General features: G+C 34.9%; 5 protein-coding genes across 6 annotated transcripts; 2 read left to right on the top strand and 3 right to left on the bottom strand.

Annotated features, from left to right (window-relative positions):
• The first annotated feature begins 6,305 nt into the window (after positions 1–6,305).
• On the top strand, positions 6,306–7,631 carry LOC102623263 (stemmadenine O-acetyltransferase-like). Its single transcript, XM_006482316.3, has one exon. It carries the CDS (start codon positions 6,306–6,308, stop codon positions 7,629–7,631), a length of 1,326 nt encoding a protein of 441 aa, XP_006482379.1.
• A 2,062-nt stretch (positions 7,632–9,693) lies between these two features.
• On the bottom strand, positions 9,694–11,338 carry LOC102617208 (stemmadenine O-acetyltransferase-like). The gene has a single exon (XM_006482023.4). The coding sequence runs from the start codon at positions 11,259–11,261 to the stop codon at positions 9,981–9,983; it is 1,281 nt and encodes a 426-aa protein (XP_006482086.1). The 5' UTR covers positions 11,262–11,338; the 3' UTR covers positions 9,694–9,980.
• Positions 11,339–13,585: 2,247 nt separating this feature from the next.
• LOC102616693 (probable transcription factor At4g00390) lies at positions 13,586–16,035 on the bottom strand. Of its 2 annotated transcripts, none has more exons than XM_006482021.4 (2): positions 15,261–16,035; positions 13,586–13,944 (listed from the first exon to the last, which is right to left on the bottom strand). In XM_006482021.4, the coding sequence occupies exons 1-2, from the start codon at positions 15,950–15,952 to the stop codon at positions 13,866–13,868; spliced, it is 771 nt and encodes a 256-aa protein (XP_006482084.1). In that variant the 5' UTR covers positions 15,953–16,035; the 3' UTR covers positions 13,586–13,865. The 2 variants fall into 2 exon arrangements, with proteins under 2 accessions (XP_006482084.1, XP_024955299.1); XM_025099531.2 differs by lacking the exon at positions 13,586–13,944 and adding an exon at positions 14,002–14,041.
• Positions 16,036–17,257: 1,222 nt separating this feature from the next.
• LOC102615919 (protein GAMETE EXPRESSED 1) lies at positions 17,258–19,642 on the top strand. Its single transcript, XM_006482018.4, has 6 exons — positions 17,258–17,893; positions 17,988–18,575; positions 18,657–18,783; positions 18,871–19,057; positions 19,150–19,297; positions 19,387–19,642. The coding sequence occupies exons 1-6, from the start codon at positions 17,418–17,420 to the stop codon at positions 19,640–19,642; spliced, it is 1,782 nt and encodes a 593-aa protein (XP_006482081.1). The 5' UTR covers positions 17,258–17,417.
• On the bottom strand, positions 18,608–21,139 carry LOC102616212 (uncharacterized). The gene is made up of 4 exons (XM_006482020.4): positions 20,979–21,139; positions 19,963–20,429; positions 19,597–19,703; positions 18,608–19,001 (listed from the first exon to the last, which is right to left on the bottom strand). Exons 2-3 carry the CDS (start codon positions 20,401–20,403, stop codon positions 19,611–19,613), a joined length of 534 nt encoding a protein of 177 aa, XP_006482083.1. The 5' UTR covers positions 20,404–20,429; positions 20,979–21,139; the 3' UTR covers positions 18,608–19,001; positions 19,597–19,610.
• Between the last annotated feature and the right edge of the window lie 271 nt (positions 21,140–21,410).

The raw sequence follows: 21,410 nt of genomic DNA, 5'->3' as shown, positions 1-21,410 counted from the left end.
AATCAAGGGCCAAGAACAGCTTATATGGCTACTTCAGAAGGAGTTGCTGATCAGGGGTGGTATCTGGACAGTGGAGCCACTCATCATCTCACCAACAGTGTGCAAAATTTGGTTGAAGGTAACCCTTATAATGGCACTCAATTGTTGTTTGTTGGTAATGGTCAAGGTCTCACTATCACACATATTGGCTGCACTTATCTTTCTACTTCTTTTGGCACCTGTTAATCCTTAACCAATACTTTGTGTATTCCCAAAATAACCAAAAATCTCATCAGTATATCTAAACTTCTTTTGGATAACAATATAATCATTGAATTTTATTCTACCATGTGTTTTATTAAGGACAAGAAGAAGGGAATTTTGCTGGCACATGGGATTGTTAAAGATGGTCTTTACAAGCTACTGTCACTTGATGTGTTCTCTCCCCATTCTGCAGATTGCAATCCAAATTCTTTTAAACCAAGTTCCATGCTGTCTTTGTGTGTTGATAATAAAGTTGTAAACTCTCTACCAGAGTCAAATAATCATGTGTCAAAGTTGCACAGTGTAAATACTACTGAATCTTTTGCATATTCTGTTTCTGGAAATTCTTCTAGAACTGGAAAGATGTCAGTTCAGTTACTTCATAATCGATATGGTCATCCTAATAAACATGCTTTGCAAACAATTATTAAGAGTCTTTCTACGCATTGTTTTTCAAATCAATTCATTAGTTTTTGTGATGCCTGTCAATATGGCAAAATGCATCAGCTTCATTTTTCTGTTACTACCATTAAAACAAAAGCACCACTTGAGCTTCTATATACAGACTTATGGGGACCAGCTCCTGAATATTCTATGAATGGATACAGATATTATATCTCCTTTGTGGATGATTTCACACGATATTCTTGGATCTTTCCTCTCACAACAAAATCAGAAGCATTAGAAACCTTCAAACACTTCAAACTTCTTGTTGAAAAACAGTTTTCCTTGTCTATCAAAACACTACAGTCAGATATGGGTGGTGAATTCATAGCCTTTAAAACCTTTCTTCAGCAATAGGGTATATGCTTTAGGTATAGCTGTCCATACACACACCATCAAAATGGTGTTGTTGAGAGGAAACACAGGCACATAGTTGAAACAGGTTTAACACTTCTAGCTCAATCCCAATTGCCTCTTTCCTTCTGGTGGGAAGCCTTTCACACTGCCTCTTTCCTCATTAACAGGATGCCCACCTCAGTTCTAAACAATCTATCTCCATTTCAGAAGTTACATAATCAACTACCTGACTACCAGTTTCCCAGAGTTTTTGGTTGCTCCTGTTTTCCATTCCTTAGACCTTATAACCAGCATAAACTTAACTTTCACACTCAAAAATGCATTTTCATTGGTTACAGTCCCCTTCACAAGGGTTATAAATGTTTAAATTCCTCTGGTAAAGTGTTTGTTGCTCGACATGTTGTTTTTAATGAAACTGAGTTTCCTTACAAAGAATTATTTTTGAAACACTCTATTTCATCAGTCTCCACTGTTGATGTCTCATCTTCACCAGTACAATTTTCCTTTCTTCAAAGTTCTGCTCAGGTTGACAGTAGCACTGTAGAGTCATCATCTCCTAATCCTCAGCCAACAATGTCTTCTCCATCAAGTTCCAGTTCAGCACAGCCTTCTCCTTCCTTTCATTTTTCAGCTGAACCACCTCACTCATCTTCTTTACCATCTCACCAAATGATTACTAGAGCTAAAGCTGGTGTTTTTAAACCCAAATCATATCTGGCAGCTACTGAAAATCTTGTGCCAGCCAGTGTAAAAAGTGCCTTGCATGATCCTAAGTGGTTTCATGCTATGAAGGAGGAATTTGATGCTCTACAAAGGAACCAAACCTGGACTCTAGTACCCTCTGACAGTGCTGCTAAAATAGTTGGCAATAAGTGGGTCTATGTGGTGAAGTATAATCCTGATGGCAGCATTTCCAAGTATAAAGCTAGGTTGGTTGCCAAGGGTTACCATCAAACTCAAGGAGTGGACTTCTTTGAGACCTTCAGCCCAGTTGTGAAACCGTGCACAGTCAGAGTTGTACTCAGCCTCGTAGTGATGCATCATTGGCAAATTAGACAGCTGGATGTTAATAATGCGTTTCTAAATGGCATGCTTGAAGAAGATGTGTTCATGCATCAGCCACAAGGTTTTATAGACTCTGCACATCCATCTTATGTTTGCAAATTAAACAAGGCCTTATATGGTCTCAAACAAGCTCCTCGGGCTTGGTATGAGAGGCTGAAGGGTTCCTTACTCAATAAAGGTTTTCATTCTTCCAAATCTGATACTTCTATGTTTATTCAACATATTGGCAATGATATTGTGCTCCTTCTTATATATGTTGATGACATTTTGGTTACTGGTTCTAATTCTCAACATCTTGAGGCTGTTATTCAATATCTTCATTCAGAATTTGCACTCAAAGATCTGGGCGAGTTTAACTACTTCCTTGGTATTGAAGTGACACCCTCTGTTCAGGGACTGCATTTATCTCAAGCCAAATACATTGGTGATATCCTTAGCAAAGCAAATATGCTTGACAGCAAAGGTTTTAACACTCCTATGAGTCCAGGTGCTAAGCTTACAAAGGACAGTGGTACAGCCTTTGATAATCCCTCCTTGTATCGAAGCATTGTAGGCTCTCTTCAATATGTGTTGCTTACCAGACCTGACATAGCTTACCCTGTAAACAAACTCAGTCAGTTCCTAGCTCATCCAACCATTGCACACTGGCAAGCTTGCAAAAGGGTTCTTCGATATCTACAAGTTACTTCACACTTTGGAATTCAGTTCTTCAATTCAGGATCAGTGACTTTAACAGCATTTTCTGATGCTGATTGGGCAGCTGATCCAGATGATCGAAAGTCTACTGGAGGGTATTGTGTCTTCTTAGGCAACAACATTATTTCCTGGTCTTCTAAGAAACAGACAATTGTTTCTCGTTCCTCAGCAGAATCCGAATATCGGGCTCTTGCTTCAGCAACCTCTGAAATTCTTTGGCTTACTTATTTGCTTCAAGAGCTGCATATTCAGCCTACTCACAGTCCAATTTTGTATTGTGATAATCAGAGTGCTGAGGCACTAGCTAGCAACCCCAAGTATCACTCTCGTACAAAACATATTGAGTTGGATCTTCATTTTATTCGAGAGCACATTGCACAGAAGCAACTGACTATCAGTCATGTTTCTAGTTCAGAACAACTTGCAGACATTCTCACCAAGCCCCTCTTCTTTGATCAGTTTGCTTATCTTCGTACCAAGCTTAATGTTCTTCCCCGAACTTAAGCTTGAGGGGGGATGATAAGAATATGTGTTAACAGCATTAGTTTAGTTAATTCAGTTATGGTGACGTGGCAGTCCAGTCAGCAAAGTAGTCGTTAGTCTGTTTAGTTTGTTATTTAGCTTCTCTAAAAAGGTGAAATACACGTGAAAGTGATGAGTGTGTAAAAGAGATTCCAGCAAGCAACATATATAAGCTGGTGATCCCATTCTGTTAATAATAACAAGAATAAATTTTCTTTCTCTCTTGCTCAGATTTTCTCTGTAAACAAACATTCCAAATCAATAGATCTAATTCTAATTAGCACGGGGACTTAACTGATCTATAAAAGAAAGCCTATGGGTTCTTAGGTGGTCTGGTGTTGGAGAAGATGGTTTGATGTTTTCTGTGGAACTGATACGCAACTCCATTTCTGATTTTGCTTTGATTCGGGCAGAAATGTGAAAGTTTTATAAAGGGTCGGTAAGGTGGTGCACATCTCTCATGAAACAATTTTTTGACAAATGACACAGTTGTAACGGACGGCGGTTTGATAATTTCTATGCAAGTGATACGGAGATCCATCAAGAAAAAACTGGCGTTGGCAATTACGGAGTTTTGCTTTGATTTTGTTTGGTTCGATAAGAAATGTCAGGTTTATACAAAATATATTGCTTTGATTTTGTTTGGTTCGGTAAGAAATGTCAGGTTTGTACAAAATCAATAAGTTGATGAGCCAAATTAAGGACGGAGCGTTGACAATTACAGACTGCCCTGGTGCGTTCGTTCGAATTTTAGGAATTGAAAACATTATCAAATATTAGAAAGCTATCATTTCTCTTAATAATTAATAATGTTTCTGTTTCTTTTAGTTTTACTACTATTAATTTACTTCTGCAATGCACTCATACGTGGGGACTAGAAATCTTGAATCTCGACCTTATGAATGGAGCATTGAGCAAAGAACTGTCAAACACTCAACCAAAGAGTGATTGTCAAATTTCATAATGTTTTTAGAATATACAAAGGTAAAAAAGCAAACTTTTTTTAATTAATTTTTTCTATTCTTTATTTTAACAAAATTTTTACTTTTTATTTTACTTTTTTACTCTTTAAGCCCATGGGTCAACTGGTAAACACTAGCTGCTACAACTTGATGTTAAATTAATTAATTTTCCCTTATATGATCAAAATTTTATTATATATGTACTAATTTTATCAAAATTATCATTTAAAAATTATTTTTATATATACCATTAATTTTTGTTTTATAATTACAATTTTTTTATAACAGTTGTACTTTAAAAGTTACGCACTTCAATACCAAACGGGATTTAGAGCTTCAATTATTGTAACCATGATGCTCAAAATCACTCTCTCACGCATAAATGAGAGATTTTAGAGTACTCTTATTGTACTACACCTATTTAATGAATGTATCACAAGTGTGCATGAATTAAATATAATTACTAATTACATGATATTTTTTCAAAATAAATTACACAAATATCATACATTAATTAAGTGGGTGTAATACAAGAAATGTATTTTAAAATCTCTCCACACGAACACATACACGTTCACGTGCTACAATGTTTAATAAAATAATTATTTTATTCTTTTACTAAAATTTATGATTTTCAAGTTGCTCCTGTTGTCCCTAGAGTTTGGTTGAATGCTTTCTAAATAGTTTTATTTGTTAGATAATTAGAATTTGAATTAAAAAAATGTAGGAGTTAAAAAAAAATTAATTTAGACTTTGTTCAATCTCTCTCGCTTTTCTTTTTATTTAATAACAAAACAAAATGCATATCATAACTCTAAAATGAAGTGGACATCACATGCTTCTAAAAGATTAGAGCGAAAACATTTGGGGGGAATAGTTTTGACTTTTGAGCAAACTTGACAATGTGTACAAAATTAACTGGAAAATTGAAGCCTATCAAACACATACTTTAATTTATAGAGCACGTTCTACTAATTAACCATTCTCTGTAATTAAGCAATTCAGTCTAAAATAATCATCTAAATGATTAATTATCGACTTCTCGCTTTTTTGATGCAATATGTTGAAGGGAAAGGCTACAAAAACTTGAATACAAATCCCGTTTTTATTGAGTGATAAACGTGGCCAGCTTGTAGGATACAATGTCAACTGTCAAATACTTAAATTTTGTATAAAATATTGAGATTAAAATTGCCAGCTGGTCTTGGAGTATAATGTGAAGTCGTGAACTTACCCTTTTTTCTGAAACAAGAAAAAAGGACCAATTCTCTCTTAATCCCTAGACACTGATATAATTATTATGATGAATTAATGTCACATCAGTTTGTACAAAATAAGTAATGTCACATCAGTTTGTACTAATTTTGTCTTTTAATTTTACGACTAATTATTATTTTATATTTTCATTCAACTAATGAATTAATGTCATATCAATTTGTACAAAATAAGATTATACGAGAATTTATGAATGTATTATCGCTCTTAGTCAAAACCCTGAAAACAAGGGAATTTCCATTTCTTTTCCACAACTGTAATTCAATCACTTGGGCGTTCTCTTTACTCTTAGTCGAACTCTGGCGGCCAGTTGACGCGCACCGTGGACAATTCACAAGAAAATGATTGAATTTTACACATTTTATAGAAGGTTTAATTGGAAAATTTTATATTACAATGACAATTTCCTTTGCATTTACTGGAAATGCCTCAAAATTGGTGTGAGGAGATGGATCCCCCAGGCCTTTGCTTTCGCTACAAGTGGGGCTTAATTAAGCAATCCGGTAGATGCATGACGAACTGGACTGGACAGACTCAATCTGCAGTCTTAGTTTTCAATTTTTTAATAGGTAGTGATGATGGCTTTTGTCTCCACATTAATTAATTTCATTAAATCTTTTAATCGTCCGTTACAACTGTGTCATTTGTCAAAATGTTGTTTCATGAGAGATATGCACCACCTTGTTGACCACCCCTCTATAAAACTTCCACATTTCTGACCGAATCAAAGCAAAATCAGAAATGGAGTTGCGTATCAGTTCCACAGAAAACATCAAACCATCTTCTCCAACACCAGACCACCAAAGAACCCATAAGCTTTCTTTTATAGATCAGTTAAATCCCGGTGCTTACTTCTCCATCATTCTCTTTTACTCGGCTGGAGCATCTTCTGAGCGCCTCAAAAAATCTCTTTCGGAAACATTAACCCATTTCTATCCTTTTGCAGGACAATTCAAAGACAATCATTTTGTTGATTGTGACGACCATGGTGTCACCTTCATTGAAGCCCACTTCCACAGGGGAGACATGTCTGAGGTCATACAACAAGCGAAAACTAATATTCTCGAACAGCTAATACCATGCAAACCACATGAAAGTACAAGAGTTGAGCACAACCTAATCGTCCAGGTCAATTACTTCGGTTGCGGTGGAATGGCAATCGGTGTTTGCTTTCATCATAAAGTAGCTGATGCAGCCACAGCGGCTAACTTTCTGAAAACATGGGGTTTACATGCTCGCGGTGCTGGTGCTGGTGATACCAATGATTTTAAGCACGCGATTTACGATAGCAATTCCATCTTTCCTGCTCAAGATTTACCAGACATGTCGGTTAATCTTGGTCTGGTATTGTTCTCGTTAGATTCTGTGGTAAAGAGGTTTACGTTTGAAGGTGAAAAGATAGCTTCTCTAAGAGAAAAGATCGTCCAAGCTGAGCCGGGTTTGGGTCGTCCATCGCGTGTTGAGGTTGTGTCCTCTGTTATTTTGGGGGCTTTGTTAGCAGCATACAGAGGATCAAGAGATGGTGATGAAGAATTTACTACTGCTCCTCTTACGCATGTTACAGCAATCATTGCTGTGAATTTGCGGAAGAGAATGAATCCACCGTTGCCAGAAGAGTCTTTTGGCAATATCTGCTCAGCAGCATTTTTAAATTTACCAATTGATCGTGATCATGATCATGAGAAGAAAATCAACCACGGCAGTTTAGCAGGGCAACTTCACCAATCGATAAGGATGGTGGATGACCAATTTGTGAGGAAGCTTTATGTAGAAGGTGAGATACTGAACATACGCAAAGCGGTTGAAGCTCAGGGGTCACCGAAGAGTAACAAGGTGTTTGTGATAAGTAGTTGGTGCAAAATGCCGTTTTATGAAGCAGATTTCGGGTGGGGAAAGCCCGTAAGCATTGGCGTTGGCACCAGGTTTACGGAGGCTGCAGTTCTGGTCGATGGCTGTCAGACTGACGGAATAGAAGCATGGGTGGGATTATCAAAACAAGACATGGCTCGATTTGAACAGCACCCCGGCATCCTTGCGTACACATCTTCGTCTACTGATAAGGCATAATTTGAGGGTTGTTGATTTTGTAAGCGGGTTGATTATTGGATTGTTAGAATAAATTGTTTGACATCGATATCTGCTTACATTTATTTTTCTTCTAAGGGTGACATAAGGCATTTACAACCGTTTTATTTTAAAAGAATATGATTTGGGAGGTCCAATTATATAAGCATAGGGTGCAGATTAGGTAGTGTCTCCTTTTGTTTCATTCATTTGTCTCCATTCCCTTGTTAATAAATTGACTCTGAGGTGGTTGTTGGATAAATATCACCTATCGTATAAGTCTTGAGCAATCTAAAAACATTATTCATTTTTGTAATGTGAATTGTGTTTACTTAAAAGCACCAAAGAAAGACTCTCTATTCACCTATTCTCCAATTGAACGAAGGGTGACATATAAATCCAAATGCGTTAAATTTCCTTTGCCACCTTGGGGCAAGAAGAGTCAACGAAATAATATTCTAATGTTGACAAATACGACATATATTAGCACTTAAAATTTTGATAAGATTTAATGAAAACTGTAAAGAAATACTTAGCACTTAAAACTCATAAAAACTGAATGAATGAATCACAGCACACATTATTCATTCATTTCTTTTACTTGAAAATATACGAATACATGCCTTGTTCATCATCAAGATTTTTCTGGTACCATACTCAACTGTAGTAATGATCTAATGGCTAGCTATTAGGACCTTGCACTATATTGTGAGATGTCATCCTAGAGCTTATTTGTTAAACACCTTAAATCTGAAATTTTATTAATTTTTTTTTCAAAATTTACTTATTTATTTTTTAAAACTTATCTATGATTTTTAAGTATTTACATTTGAATAAAAAAAATAAAATTTTGTCATTTATATATAAATGAAAAAATGTCTCAATGTAAAGTGAATATAATATTCCAAAAATATCTTAAATATATTTATTTTCTAAACTATAAAATTTTACTCCTTTTCTTTCATTTTTTTCAAAAGAACATAAATATTAAATATCATATTTAAAATATTTTTTATTTATAAAAGTTAAGAAGACGCCACTTATATTTAGATATTAAAAAATATTTTATTTAAACATTTATCTGTAGACACATTCAAACTTTAAAAAAATTAAAACTTGTTCAGATTTCAAACAAAAAAGGGGTGGCTATATTAGAGTTTATCCTCAATCTATTCTAGAGCATTCTCAATTTATGTCGAGTCACCTTTACACTTCCAACATTAACATCTTATTGCGCCATGTCATTGCCACCTATGCCTGAGCTAATGATGAGAAACCAGATCAAGTGTCTTCATTGAGGCAATTTATCGAACGCTTTGGCACTTCACACAAATAATTTTAGGGAAATTATCTCTGGACCATCTTTATTTTGTCATATGTTTATCTAACCACTATAAGCTTTGACATGTTCTTTGCATCACTTGTATTTCTAAACTTGTCAATCAACCATTATAACACTAATAATTTGAATAAACTGACTATTTTACCTCTATATGAATTCAAAGACTATTTCATCCTAAAAATTTTTAAAAATAAAAAAATTATAACTACCATTTAATTAGCTGATATATTAGTGAAAAATTAGGTGTGCGAGCACCATTTTATTATTTCATAATAATAATAATATTGATTTTTTATTCCTTTTGACCTAAAAAACATGTAATACTCATCTCAATTTTTTTTTTTCTTTATCAATCATACAATCACAATTATCAACTGATTTTCGTTGTTTAAATTAATCACCAAAACAATAATAGTCTAATCCAACTTTCAAATGGTCTTTTCATTCTTTTGGGGGTAAAATAGTTATTTTATTTAAATTCTTAGTGTCAAAGTGGTTGGTTCATACAAGTTTAGAAACAAAGGTATTGTAAAGAATATGTCAAAATTTTATGATAGTTAGATATACATATAACATAACAGAAGTGGTCAGAAATAATTTCTCACAATTCTATGCATAGCTGCTTTGAAGAACTAGTCCACCACTAAGTGAGGAATTCTTCGAGTATTCATGAAGCAAACAAGCTATTAGAAGCAGTTTGAGAATTGTAGGAAATTATAAGTGTTAGACAAAAATTTATAGTATCTTTATTTTTAAAAAAATTATTGTGTAAAAGCTATTTTTACCATACAGTATTAATTTTTATTTTATAACTACATTTTTTTCTTTTTACAGTACCTCAAAATCAAATAAGACCTAAGTAAATTTTGAGATCTCCAAACTCCATAGGCCATTTTTTTTTTTTTTTACATTTTTACGGAGAATGATACTTGCCTGAGCGAAATTTGTCAGAATTTGTTCCCAGCAAGCCAGTACAAATAACAAACAGTGCAATAAAAATAAATAAACCCTCAAAATATGCTTGGATTAGGGGAAGTGTAAGCAAGGATGCCAGAATCTTTTTCAAATCGAGCCATGTCTTTTTTGGGCAATCCCACCCAAGCTTCAACTCCCTCACCATCACTACTGTCAAAGAAAACAGTAATCTGATTAAGCCTCATGGAATTGCCTGCCCACTTAGGCTTCCCCCACCCGAAATCAGCTTCATACAGCGGAGTTTTGCACCAACTAGTAACCCAAAACTCCCGCTTCTTCACATCCTCAGCACCCGCAAGCCTCGGCAGGTTCAAGAACTCTGCGTCCCCATAGAACTTCCTCGCAAATTGATCGTCCACTTTCTTTATTGATTCATGAATCTCTTTTGCTAAACACCCGTAATCAACTTTTTTCTCCAGTGGCCAATACACTAATCCCCCGGATATTATATTCCCCATGCAATGCTCCGGGAATGGTGGATTCATTCTCTGCCGTAGATTCACTGAAATTATCGTGTCCAGACGTTCAGGAACGTTAGACTCATCATCAGATTCTCTCGTTGCAGTTATCAAAGCACCCAAAATAACTGCTGACACAACCTCAAAGCGTGTTGGACGTCGTTCAAAACTTGTAAACGTTTCTTGAAAAGAAGCTATAGTAGGACCATCAAACACAAACCGCTTTGTTTCAGACTCTGGCTTCAAAAATTCTTCGTCAACACTCTTTGCTAAGCACGATAAATCTCTTGCGGGAAACAGGGAAGCATGGTCAATGATCAGGTCCTTAATTTCTCCAGCACCACGAGCAATTACACCCCAGTTCTTAACAAAGAACGCAGCCGTTGTTGCATCAATAACTTTGTGTCTGAAGCAAAGACCAATCGCCATTCCTCCACAACCAAAGTAATTGACCTGAAGGGTTAAGTTGGAACGATCAGAATCAAAACCCTCATGCGGTTTGAATGGTAGGAGTTGTTCGAGAACATCAATATTTGGTATTTTAAGAAGCTGACGCATGTCGTTGGCGACGTGTGCTTCGATGAACGGGACACCTTGGTCGTTACAATCAACAATAAGTTGATCATATTTGAGTTGCCCAGCTAAAGGATAGTAGTGGGTTAATGTATTTGAAAGAGATTTTTTGAGGTGATCTGAAGTTTTGGCGGTACTTTCACCGGCGTTTGAATACAGGAGAATGATTGAGAAGTAAACATTAGGAGTTAATTGATCAATAATTGAAAGTTTATAGGTACTTTGGTGTTGAGGAGTCGGCGAAGAAGGCTTGATGATTTCGGTGCAGGTGATTTGGAGATCCATCCCCGAGTATATGAAAGAATTATTAGTGTGGATATTGCACTGATTTGGCTCTGAATTATGTGTTAGGTAGCGCCAAATGTGAGGTGTTATATAGGACCAAGAAAAAGGCCATACAATATGATGATAGAATATAATATATTTTACAAAATCGTAGTTAAATGAGTACTTTTCTTTTTTTTTTTTTTGAAGAAAGGAAGAAATTCATTAAACAGACAAATTGGAAAATAACCAAGGTGGTGGAACATGTCTCCATTCACTCGGACTTGACAAAGAACACCCCACCTTAGCCACAACATGAGCAGCGGTATTCACAGATCTCCTTACAAAAGAGAAAGTCACCTCTTTTAAGCTTTGAGCCAAGGCTCTACAATCCAAAATAATAAGACCAAATCCATTCTGATAGTCCTTGGAATCAATCAAAGCATTAAAAATGAGTAGTTTTCTTTAAAGAGTGGGAAATTGGAATTACTAATAGTAGAAACAGACATGACGTGTTGGGCATTACTAAAACGTAAAAATAATAACGTGAAGCATAAGGTGCTTTTATCTTTGTTATTAGTCAAGAAAAGTCGACATAAAAAAAATATTAATAGCAGAAACAGAAATGAGGTGTTGGCCATTACTAAAAAGTGATAATAATAATAACGTCAAGCATAAGGTGCTTTTATCTTTGTTATCAGTCAAGAAAAGTCGACATAAAAAAGAAAAAAAAAAAAAAAGAACTGCCAATCCATAACAGAATAATTGAATAATTTTTCGGATTCTTGATGATATTAAAATTGGAGACAAATTAAAAGATAAAAAAAATATGGACTACAAAATAAAAATTCATAATTGAAAGTTCACTCTAAGATGATATATTTGTAACTGTTGTGCTTATTTGTGTTTAAATGCATTTTTCAATTAAGTCATTAAGGCTCCATTTGATACAACATTTTAAGTATAACTTATTTAAGTAGAGCTTTTACTAAAAAGATTTTAGTTATTTAGTTATCAATGAGAGTTTTTATTAAAAATTATAAAATTATTTTAATAGACAAATTTTTTAAAGTTATGTTATCAAAAAAATAAAATAAGATTATTAAATAAGTAGATGATATTTTAAATATTTTAATATTTAAAAAAAACTTTTCAACCTCTACTCTTAAAAGCTTAAAATTTGAGCTTTCATTAGTAGAGATAAAATAACTTATTTAAGATTTAAAAGCTCTACTAAAAAAAATTAAATAACAACAAAATTTTAAAAGAGCTTATGAGATTAAATAAATAGTTATGACAATTAGATAAATTATACCAAATAAGTACTAAGTCTATTTAATTTTTTTTTTAACTTTCAATCATTGTGTTTTTTTTTTTTAACCACTAAGATGGTGGGAGGTTAGGCGGAACCCCTACCCATAATATAAATCATAAAAACAACAAATACATAGGGAGGGTGACATAAACCATACCTCCAAAAGCAAATGCAAATATATAGCATAGAAAGAAAAATATAAAACCACAAAAAAGAACAACACTACTATCCCCTGATAAGAGGAACAATCATTAAATTATTAAGCCGTTTTTTTACTTTTTATTTAATTTAAAATGTCTAAATGACATCATTAACAAATGTTCTCCAAAATATTTTTATCTAATTAATTAATTTTCATCCTTACCAAAAAAATAACTAGTATTATAACTTATTTCTATAACTTGTGGTAATATAGCGGTTAACTGTTTTTTTTTTTTTATCTTTTTATTTTCTTCAATTAGCATTACTTAATTTTTATGAATATTTTTCATATAAAAAATTAACATATATTAGTTTAGATATTAAAGGGTTGCATTCAATTGAGCTTGATTTATGTTATGGTGATATATTATCTTATTTATATTCATTGACATGTTTATTATTTGTTTAACATTCATAATTTGTAAGAATACAAATATAAAAATACATTTATAATTTATATATTATTCAAATTCAAACATTCAACTCTACTCTAAATTCATACCATCTTAATTTTGTCTAACATGATGAAATGACAAAAAAGTCGCTGCTATAAAATGAATTGTGCCAAGTAAAATTGGGAAAATGATGGGTGGGTCGAATTTTCCAGGCAATTCAGGCACTATCATTACCCAGTTTTACTTGACACCTAACATATTGAATTCATTTCGTGGAACTTGATATAGTACGCACCCTCCCATTGACATTGAGTGAGCTCTGCTCTAGGACCCATCGCATGCCAAAGAGAGCTTGCCATGCACGACAGCGCGCATTAGATTAAATCCCTTCATTTCATAGCAGCTTTGAATTAAAAGCGACCACAACTCGGACCCAGAAATACCATTTAAAGAATCTATTATACTTCACAATCTTTGTACAAGTTTCTTTCACAACCTCATAAATTAAATTCAATCTTATATCTGTATCAGAACATTAACATGCACTACATATTGATGAACATCCGAGGCAGGCTTAAGATTATTTTATCAACAGGGGAGACATTTGCAAACTCCCTCATTCCTATGAATTATAAAATCACCATAATTAAAGTGATGTACCAAATCTGTTCTAAAACTTCCTTTCCTCTTTTTCCGGCCTTTCTTAAAAGAAAATCATGTGCATAGACACAAATTGATGTTATTATTCTTAAAATAAGCAAGCACGACAGTTTGCACCTCGCAGAGCTTCATCCTTCATCACAATTTCAAAAAGAAATTTTCAGATCAAAAGAATTAGCCTTTCTTGAATCGTGAATCCAGAAGCTCAAAGATTGACTTTCGGTAAAGAACTAACAGAATTACAGTTTGCAATAGTCAGGAAATCAAAATGCTTCAAAATTTAACTAGAAGAGAAGATATCTAAATGAAAACATTTCTTAAACCAAGGTCTCGGTCGGTTCCTATAACGCATCCAACAATGTCTTGATTCTAACAAATTCTATAATATAAACTTTACTACCGTCTCAGTTTCATTTATGATTCTCAATGTTCATCAAATGTGCAACATTCGCCTTCGTTTTAATTACCTGTCTTTGTCGAACAATTGCTTTCACCTTCAACTCTTCAAGATGCTATATTCTAATTCATTAACATAAATTGCTAAATCATTTTCCTTTCATTTCGTGCCCCCCAGTTTCCATCTCAATGCATGTCAATATTATAAAATATTTCTAATTCATTAATGTCATCTGTCTCATATCCTAACCACATACTGAAGGAACCATAAAAATAAAACTTCAAGAAACACCGGGCATAGGAGTTTATGGAGGAATACCTCTGATAATATATTAGCTAATCACATAAAATTCATTCTGATCAAATTCATTGGGGTGGTCTAAGGAGATATGGGACCATCAAGTTTTGCCAGACAAATACTATTTCTATCAATACTGTCACTGATTAAGGTTCACAGCATGTCTGCCTTGAGCCATATTCAGAGGAACATATTAATTTTGAGAAGCCTGTTGGAATTTGAGCATACTTTTAAAGGTTCTAATTACAATGTTTCCAATGACGAGAGGGTACAATGGGATATTTCATATCTAGTTTGGAAGAATTATTACCAAAAAAAAACAGGGAAAGAGTTATTTGATGCACATGAATTTTTTTTAAAAAAAAAAAATTCAGAACACAATGGCAATCAAATGTCCAAAAACTGCTATCTCAAATTCTTTTTTTTTTTTTTTTTTTTAATTCAAAAACAACTCCCCAACAACACAACTCCTAATCAGTGAAGTTCAATTTCTCACAAGGTTAATTTTGCAGGAAGCTCTAAGCCAATATATACAAGGACATGATAAAAGAAATTATCAAGTTCAAAGTTTCGAACATAAGACGCAAGCACATTACATGTAATAGCTGTAAACCTACCTAACAAAAATTATCAACCGCTGAATATGTACAAATATCCATTTTGAAAAAAAGAAGCTAAAAACCACTTGAACATTATGTACCAATGCAATTCACAAACTCATTCATTGCCAGTTAAAATAATCATCGAGAACCAACCTCAAACGCCTTGTCAACACATCAAACTCAGCAAACCGCTGCTCCCTCCACCGCCTATCGAAATCCTTCTCTCTTTCTTCTTTCGGTTGATTGGCAACAATCATCCTGACCTCCTTCAAACACTCATCAAACACATCCAACACGCTCCTGGCCACCGCCACTTCTTCAATAGTCTCCTTCTCTTTTTTCCCACAAGAACTAAAATCCACATCCACATTCCCTCCACAAACACTAATTTTGCCAAAGGGGGAGGTGGGTAAGCACTCAGGACTCCACAGCTTCATAGAGAGCTCAAACAAATTACGATCGTGGAAATTCAAGTGAGAAACATTAAGCCCACGAGAGATTCTCGAAGAGGTGACACGAAACTTCTTCCTAAGCCTCCTTAGTTTCTCAGAAAGTTGGTATTTTGAGTAAGGCTGTGACATGGCATTGGAAAATCTTTCATAAAAGATTGGAAGGTCGCGTGGGAAAGTTAGGCCGAGAGAGGCAGAGTCGAGAAGGCCCTGAAGAAAGCGAATTTCGTCGGGTTCGGTCCAAATGCGGTGGAATTTGAACGGTGGGGGATTGATGTTGGTGGGGTCCGTGAAATCAACGGTGGTGATTGATTGATCTTGGTTGTGTGATTGTTCTGATTTCCGTTTGATGGGGAGTTTTGATTTTGAAGCTGAAGAGGGTTTAAGCGAGTCCATGGGTTACGCTAGGGTTCGGCTGAGCGAGAGGTGGGTGAGGGTGAGCATGCTGATGCTGCTCCTGCACCGTGCGACAATAATAATAAATAAATAAATATTTTAACAAAATTATTATTATTTTTTTATTTTTGTTTACCAAGATTTTATCAAATCTAATTCATTGAAGGAAAATCCTTTTACCGTGTCCGTGACCGTGAGTTTTACAGAATAGGGCAAGATTTATGGTCCCATCCAAACTTAAAAAATAAATTTTAGAAAAACGAAATAAAATATTGGAGTATTAAATATCCAAGTGGGTGATGCATAAATGCCAAAAGTGCCAAATTCAAAATTGGTAAATAGTTTAATGAGCTTTCCTTTCTTCTCTTCGCTGCTTAGTGTCAGATGAGCAGTTACATTACACCACTAGCTTTGCATGTAAATCTAATTCCTTGGACCTTTTATCAACCCAATAACTCCACCCAACTGCTTAATTTTTCTTTTGTAACCCCAATATTTATTAAATAAGAATTTAATAATATAAGGACACAAATAGGAAACCAAGGAGACCAAAATAGAAAAAAAAAAAAAAATTGACAGAGAGTATAAAACAGCAACAAAATATAAACGGGCACGCGCCCTTTTGAGGAAGTTAACCGCCTTCTTTGTTTTCCTTGACTCATCAGACATCACAACTCCTCACTTCCCATGCAATAATACTATAAATTTTTGACAATTTGTTAACATTCTTTCTCTACAACTACACACAAGACACAATACACACAGCAACCAAAACACAGGTCTCTCTCTCGCTCTGTCCCATCTCTTTTTTTTTTTTTCATTATATCAGTTTCTGTGGCTACTTTTCATTGCTGAGTTCTGTGTAATAATGTGTACGGTTTTTCTTCCTTTTTGGGTATCTTTTAGTTGCTTTTGGTGAATAATTGTCTGATATGTGTGCGTTACATTGTCCAAATATACACGAAAGTTTTATTTGATGATGGCCTGAAAACAACTAGCAGGGTATTGAAAGCTTAATTCATTTTCTTTATGAACACAGGTCTGTAATTTACGTATAGGTCAATACTAGATATGAATAGAACGACTTTTAGATGACTTTTGCTCTTCGTCTTCTGCTTGTTCCTTTCATCTATTGCTCTCTTTGTTTATTTTTCAGTCGCAACCCCTTATATATATATTTTTTTCCACTTTTATCAACTTGTCGCTTTTCAGCTTTCTTTTCTTGCACTCCAAGTAGCTTTGTTTGTATATAAGCATGTACAATACACATGATTTACACAAAGAAGACGCATACATTATTTATTTATTTATTTATTTATTTATTTATTTATTTGTATTCATTAACAAATGGAAGCATGAACTTAATGAACTTGATTGAATACTTTGTTGCAGGCTTTAAAACATTGTTGAAAGATCCAAACTAAGGTTAAGATTTAAGGGAGAGAAATCAATAATAAAATAGCAAATGGGTCGTCCTCATATTCTATTTATGTTAATCTTGTTCTTGGTTTTGCCGGGATGCCAGTCTTGGGGTTGGTTCTCTTCAGGTTCTTCTGCGGAGAAAACCCAACAAAGTGATTACCCGAGAGATATTTCCAATGGTTTTGTTGCTGAATTTTCTATGAAGGGTCTCCACAATGAGAAGGGGAAGCAGTTGGTTGAAGATGCCAAAAGAAGATTGATTGGTTCAAATGCTTGTTGGCAAAATGCTTATAGACATCTCTTTGCCGGGTGCTCGGAGATTATTGCCATTGAAGAGAAACGGTCGAGATTTGCTTGGCATCTTAGTGATTGCTTTCAGAAGGACTCCGGGAGGCCCGCATTTCCGAATTGTGATCAGAAATCTGCCATGATTAATTGTCTAAAGAAGATAGATGGCGAGGAGCATAAGATTTACCTTGCTTTCTTGTTGGAGACTAACTCTATCTGCTATCAGTTACAGTTAAGTACAATTGTTTCACCCAACTGAATTTTGAATTTTCAGTTTCTTATATTAGACTGACTTGAGTTTCAATGCTGTGCCTTTTTTTACCAGGGCTCATGGATTCCAGTATGAAACAGAGAAACTGGTGAATGAACTTAAAAAGTCGGCCGATTACACAGAACACAAACTGGAAATCATAGAAGAGAAATCTGATACTCTATTGCAGAGCTCAAACCAGATTCACGATTCCTTGGATTCGATTGATCACCGAGTTCAAAATGTAGCTCAAACAGCAAAGGGTGTAAGAGATCTTATGGACATTTTATCAAGGCATTCAGAAGTTGTTTACAACCAATCCAAGGAAATTGCAGCTTCTCAAACTGAGCTGCAAGAAGGACAAGTGAGAATAAAAGAGAAACTGGATGAGGGGATGGCAACGCTTATTGATGCTTACAGTAATTTGGGCAAAGAAGTGAACAACTTGAGAGATGAAGCTATTGAAATAGAGAAGGAGATCAGCAAAGCTGGAGATGCAATGTTTTCAAGCATGGAACAACTGCAACGAAAAGCTGATAATATTGGGAGCATGGCTGGGGATTCTTTAGACAAGCAACAACAGCTTCTTCACGGGCAGTCCACAGCACTCGAGAGTCTTCAGCTTTTAACTAAATTTCAATCTGAAGCACTTGCAGAGAGCAGGTAAGAAACAAACTGGTGCGGTCAAATAAAAATTCAAGAAGCAAGTAAATTTCTCTATTAACTTTTGTCACTGAATTACAGGAATACTCTGCAAGAACTAGCTGAATATGGCCATAAACAACAGGAAGAGCTTCTCAAGCGGCAAGAACAGCTACAAGAAGTCCATGATCACCTGTTCAAAAACTCAAGGTCGATATTGGCAGCTCAGGTTTGCAGTTCCTCTCAGCCATTATCACAATAAACTGACTTAAGTAGTTGTTTGGATCTGTGTTTAAATGGTTTCCTCATTTTGCAGGAAGCTTTTGAATCAAAGCAAGCTAGCATGTTCATTGCTCTGGATAAGCTATTTGCTTTACACAATGCAATGTTGTTGGAATCGCGAATGATCAAGGCTTTCTTCATTTACTCTTTGTCCATCTTTATCATCTACATGCTCACCAGTACAAAGCAAACATACACTGTCAGACCAAGGTTATATATTGGTAAGCACATGTTTCTCTATCTTCTTGCTATTAGTTAGAACTGGAAACTACAATACATCAACTGATTGAAGCACAACATTGTGTGTCTACAGGGCTGTGCCTGACATTCTTGATAGAAGTCGTGACCTTCCGATTCACAACATATGACATTGAGCAACAAACATGGATGGTAAATTGCGACAGATCACTATTTGTGCTCCTGGCTGCAATTCAGCTTCTACATTCCATTTTTACATACAGGTATATGCAATGAAAATCACAGGAATATTCAGGAAGAAAGGATAGATAATACAGATATCAGAACTGAAAGAATGTTTTTGTTGATGCAGGGACTATGAAATCTTGAATTATCAGATGCTGCAAACAGTACTTGAGAAAATTAATGGCATGGAAAGAGACAAAGAAGAATTGTCATGGGATACAAACAGTGAGATAGACTGGTCTTCATGGGTTGACACAGATTTACAAGAGGAAGTAGATGATTATGAGGACCCTAACTACATAGTTCCGGAAGAAGTTGGAGAGAATTGGATCACCACCTCTTCACTTGCAACTAGATATGATCTCCGCCCCCGTCGCCAATAACTTCTTGTTCATGTGTACCCCAGTTTTGACTTGGAAGTTCTTTTTGGTACCCGTCAGAGTTCTGTGTACAAAAGCTAAATTTTAGCAGTAGTGTCATTCATTAAAAAATTAGAACTGTTATAATCAGATTACCAACAGCTGATGCTTTAATTACAATTTATCTACTACATGAACATTAATTATATAAGTATATATCAAATAATCAAATCAATGTACTTTTTTTTTTTCATTGTTGTTTTTGAAATTTGTATGCACTTGTAATTACAACAGAAAGAAAGAAAAGAAACTAAAAAATAACAATAAATGCAACTGCTTGTAACCTGCACTTGGGTGTCAATCATTATTGTCCCTTTAGTTGGTTTTGAACATGGAGCAATCTCTGTTTGACCAAATGAGCTCTCCCAATTTCTTCCATCATATTGCTTGATCTCAACATGGGACAAAGTTCCAGGGTCCACACACCTAAATGCTATTGCAATACCATCCGGATTAGAACGTGGAATATAGAATGAAGTGATGCCACAAACCTTACAGAATGTGTGCTTTGCTGTATGAGTGCCAAAGGTGTAAGTTGTAAGAAACTCTTCGGAATCTGCCTGAAGCTCAAACATTTTAGAAGGGGCAATGAAATGAACATTGGCTCTCATGGAGCAGTCAGAACAGTTGCAGTTCCAGGCTACAACACTATTTGGCGCTCGGACTCTCCATCTTACTTTTCGACAGTGGCATCCACCGCTATGTACTATCATGTCATGATCCATTCCTTGGTACTATATCAAATCTTCGGCTGCATAGAACAATTAACAAATGCTCATATAATGTTGTGAATTGAAGCCGTGATCCTGAAAACTAGTCATATAATTTACCACACATATTAAGAAACAGAGCAAATACAGAAAGAAAAAAAGATTACTTATTCTCAACAATAGCAAATTCGATCTAGTTTGAGTGCAAGAATGGAAAATTTCTTCAGAAGCAAACTTAGCCTATAATGTGGAAGAGTCTTCAACTCTCATTAATTAGTTTAATATCATTGAATTGCTTTCCAATCTTTGAACTGTTGCATGTCAAAATTTAAAAAAGGGGGGGGGGGGGGGGGGGGTTTAAGAAAATTAAATTTATAGCACAGGACACTTCAAACAAGAGACAACTTTCGAAAGATTGTTACTCCATTAAATCCCCCCCACCCCCCCAACAACCCCTTCACTTTTACATCTATTGAACATGATTTCAGATAAAACACAGATAGAAATCCACATATTTATCTTCCTTTGAGAAACAGATAGAACGTAAGGGATTGATATTTAAGGCTTATAAGAGATGAGTTTTTAATTACCTGCAGAGAATGAGCAAATTGACCAAACGAATGAAGCCCCCGCCAACAAGCCCCAAATCAATGTGCTTATGTGCAATACGCAGGCAAGTACTACTGTTGAGTGTTGACTTGTGAGTGTAAGGGACAAAAAGGTGAATTCATAGCTGAAGATTGGAATAAGGGATAATTGCTTATTTCCCCTGAGGTTAATGAAATTACACTTTGCTCCAAATCTTTTCAAATAGGATGCCTTGCAATCCAGAAGAAAGCAACAAAAGTACAAAACTCAAATGTAAGTACGAGGACATTTGATCATATCAAAGTCCTACTTACAAACGAAAAATAATTAGGCAATTTATATTAAACTCATCTGGATATATTGCAAACGAAAAATTCAAGCAAAAACTTAAATCGAATTGGTTAATTTATATGATTAATTCCAATCAAATACAT

This window comes from Citrus sinensis, chromosome 6 (genome assembly GCF_022201045.2).
Source record: "Citrus sinensis cultivar Valencia sweet orange chromosome 6, DVS_A1.0, whole genome shotgun sequence".
NCBI classification, from domain to species: Eukaryota; Viridiplantae; Streptophyta; class Magnoliopsida; order Sapindales; family Rutaceae; genus Citrus; species Citrus sinensis.
Note: the sequence above shows the minus strand (reverse complement) of the source record. Positions and strands in the feature narration are given on the sequence as shown.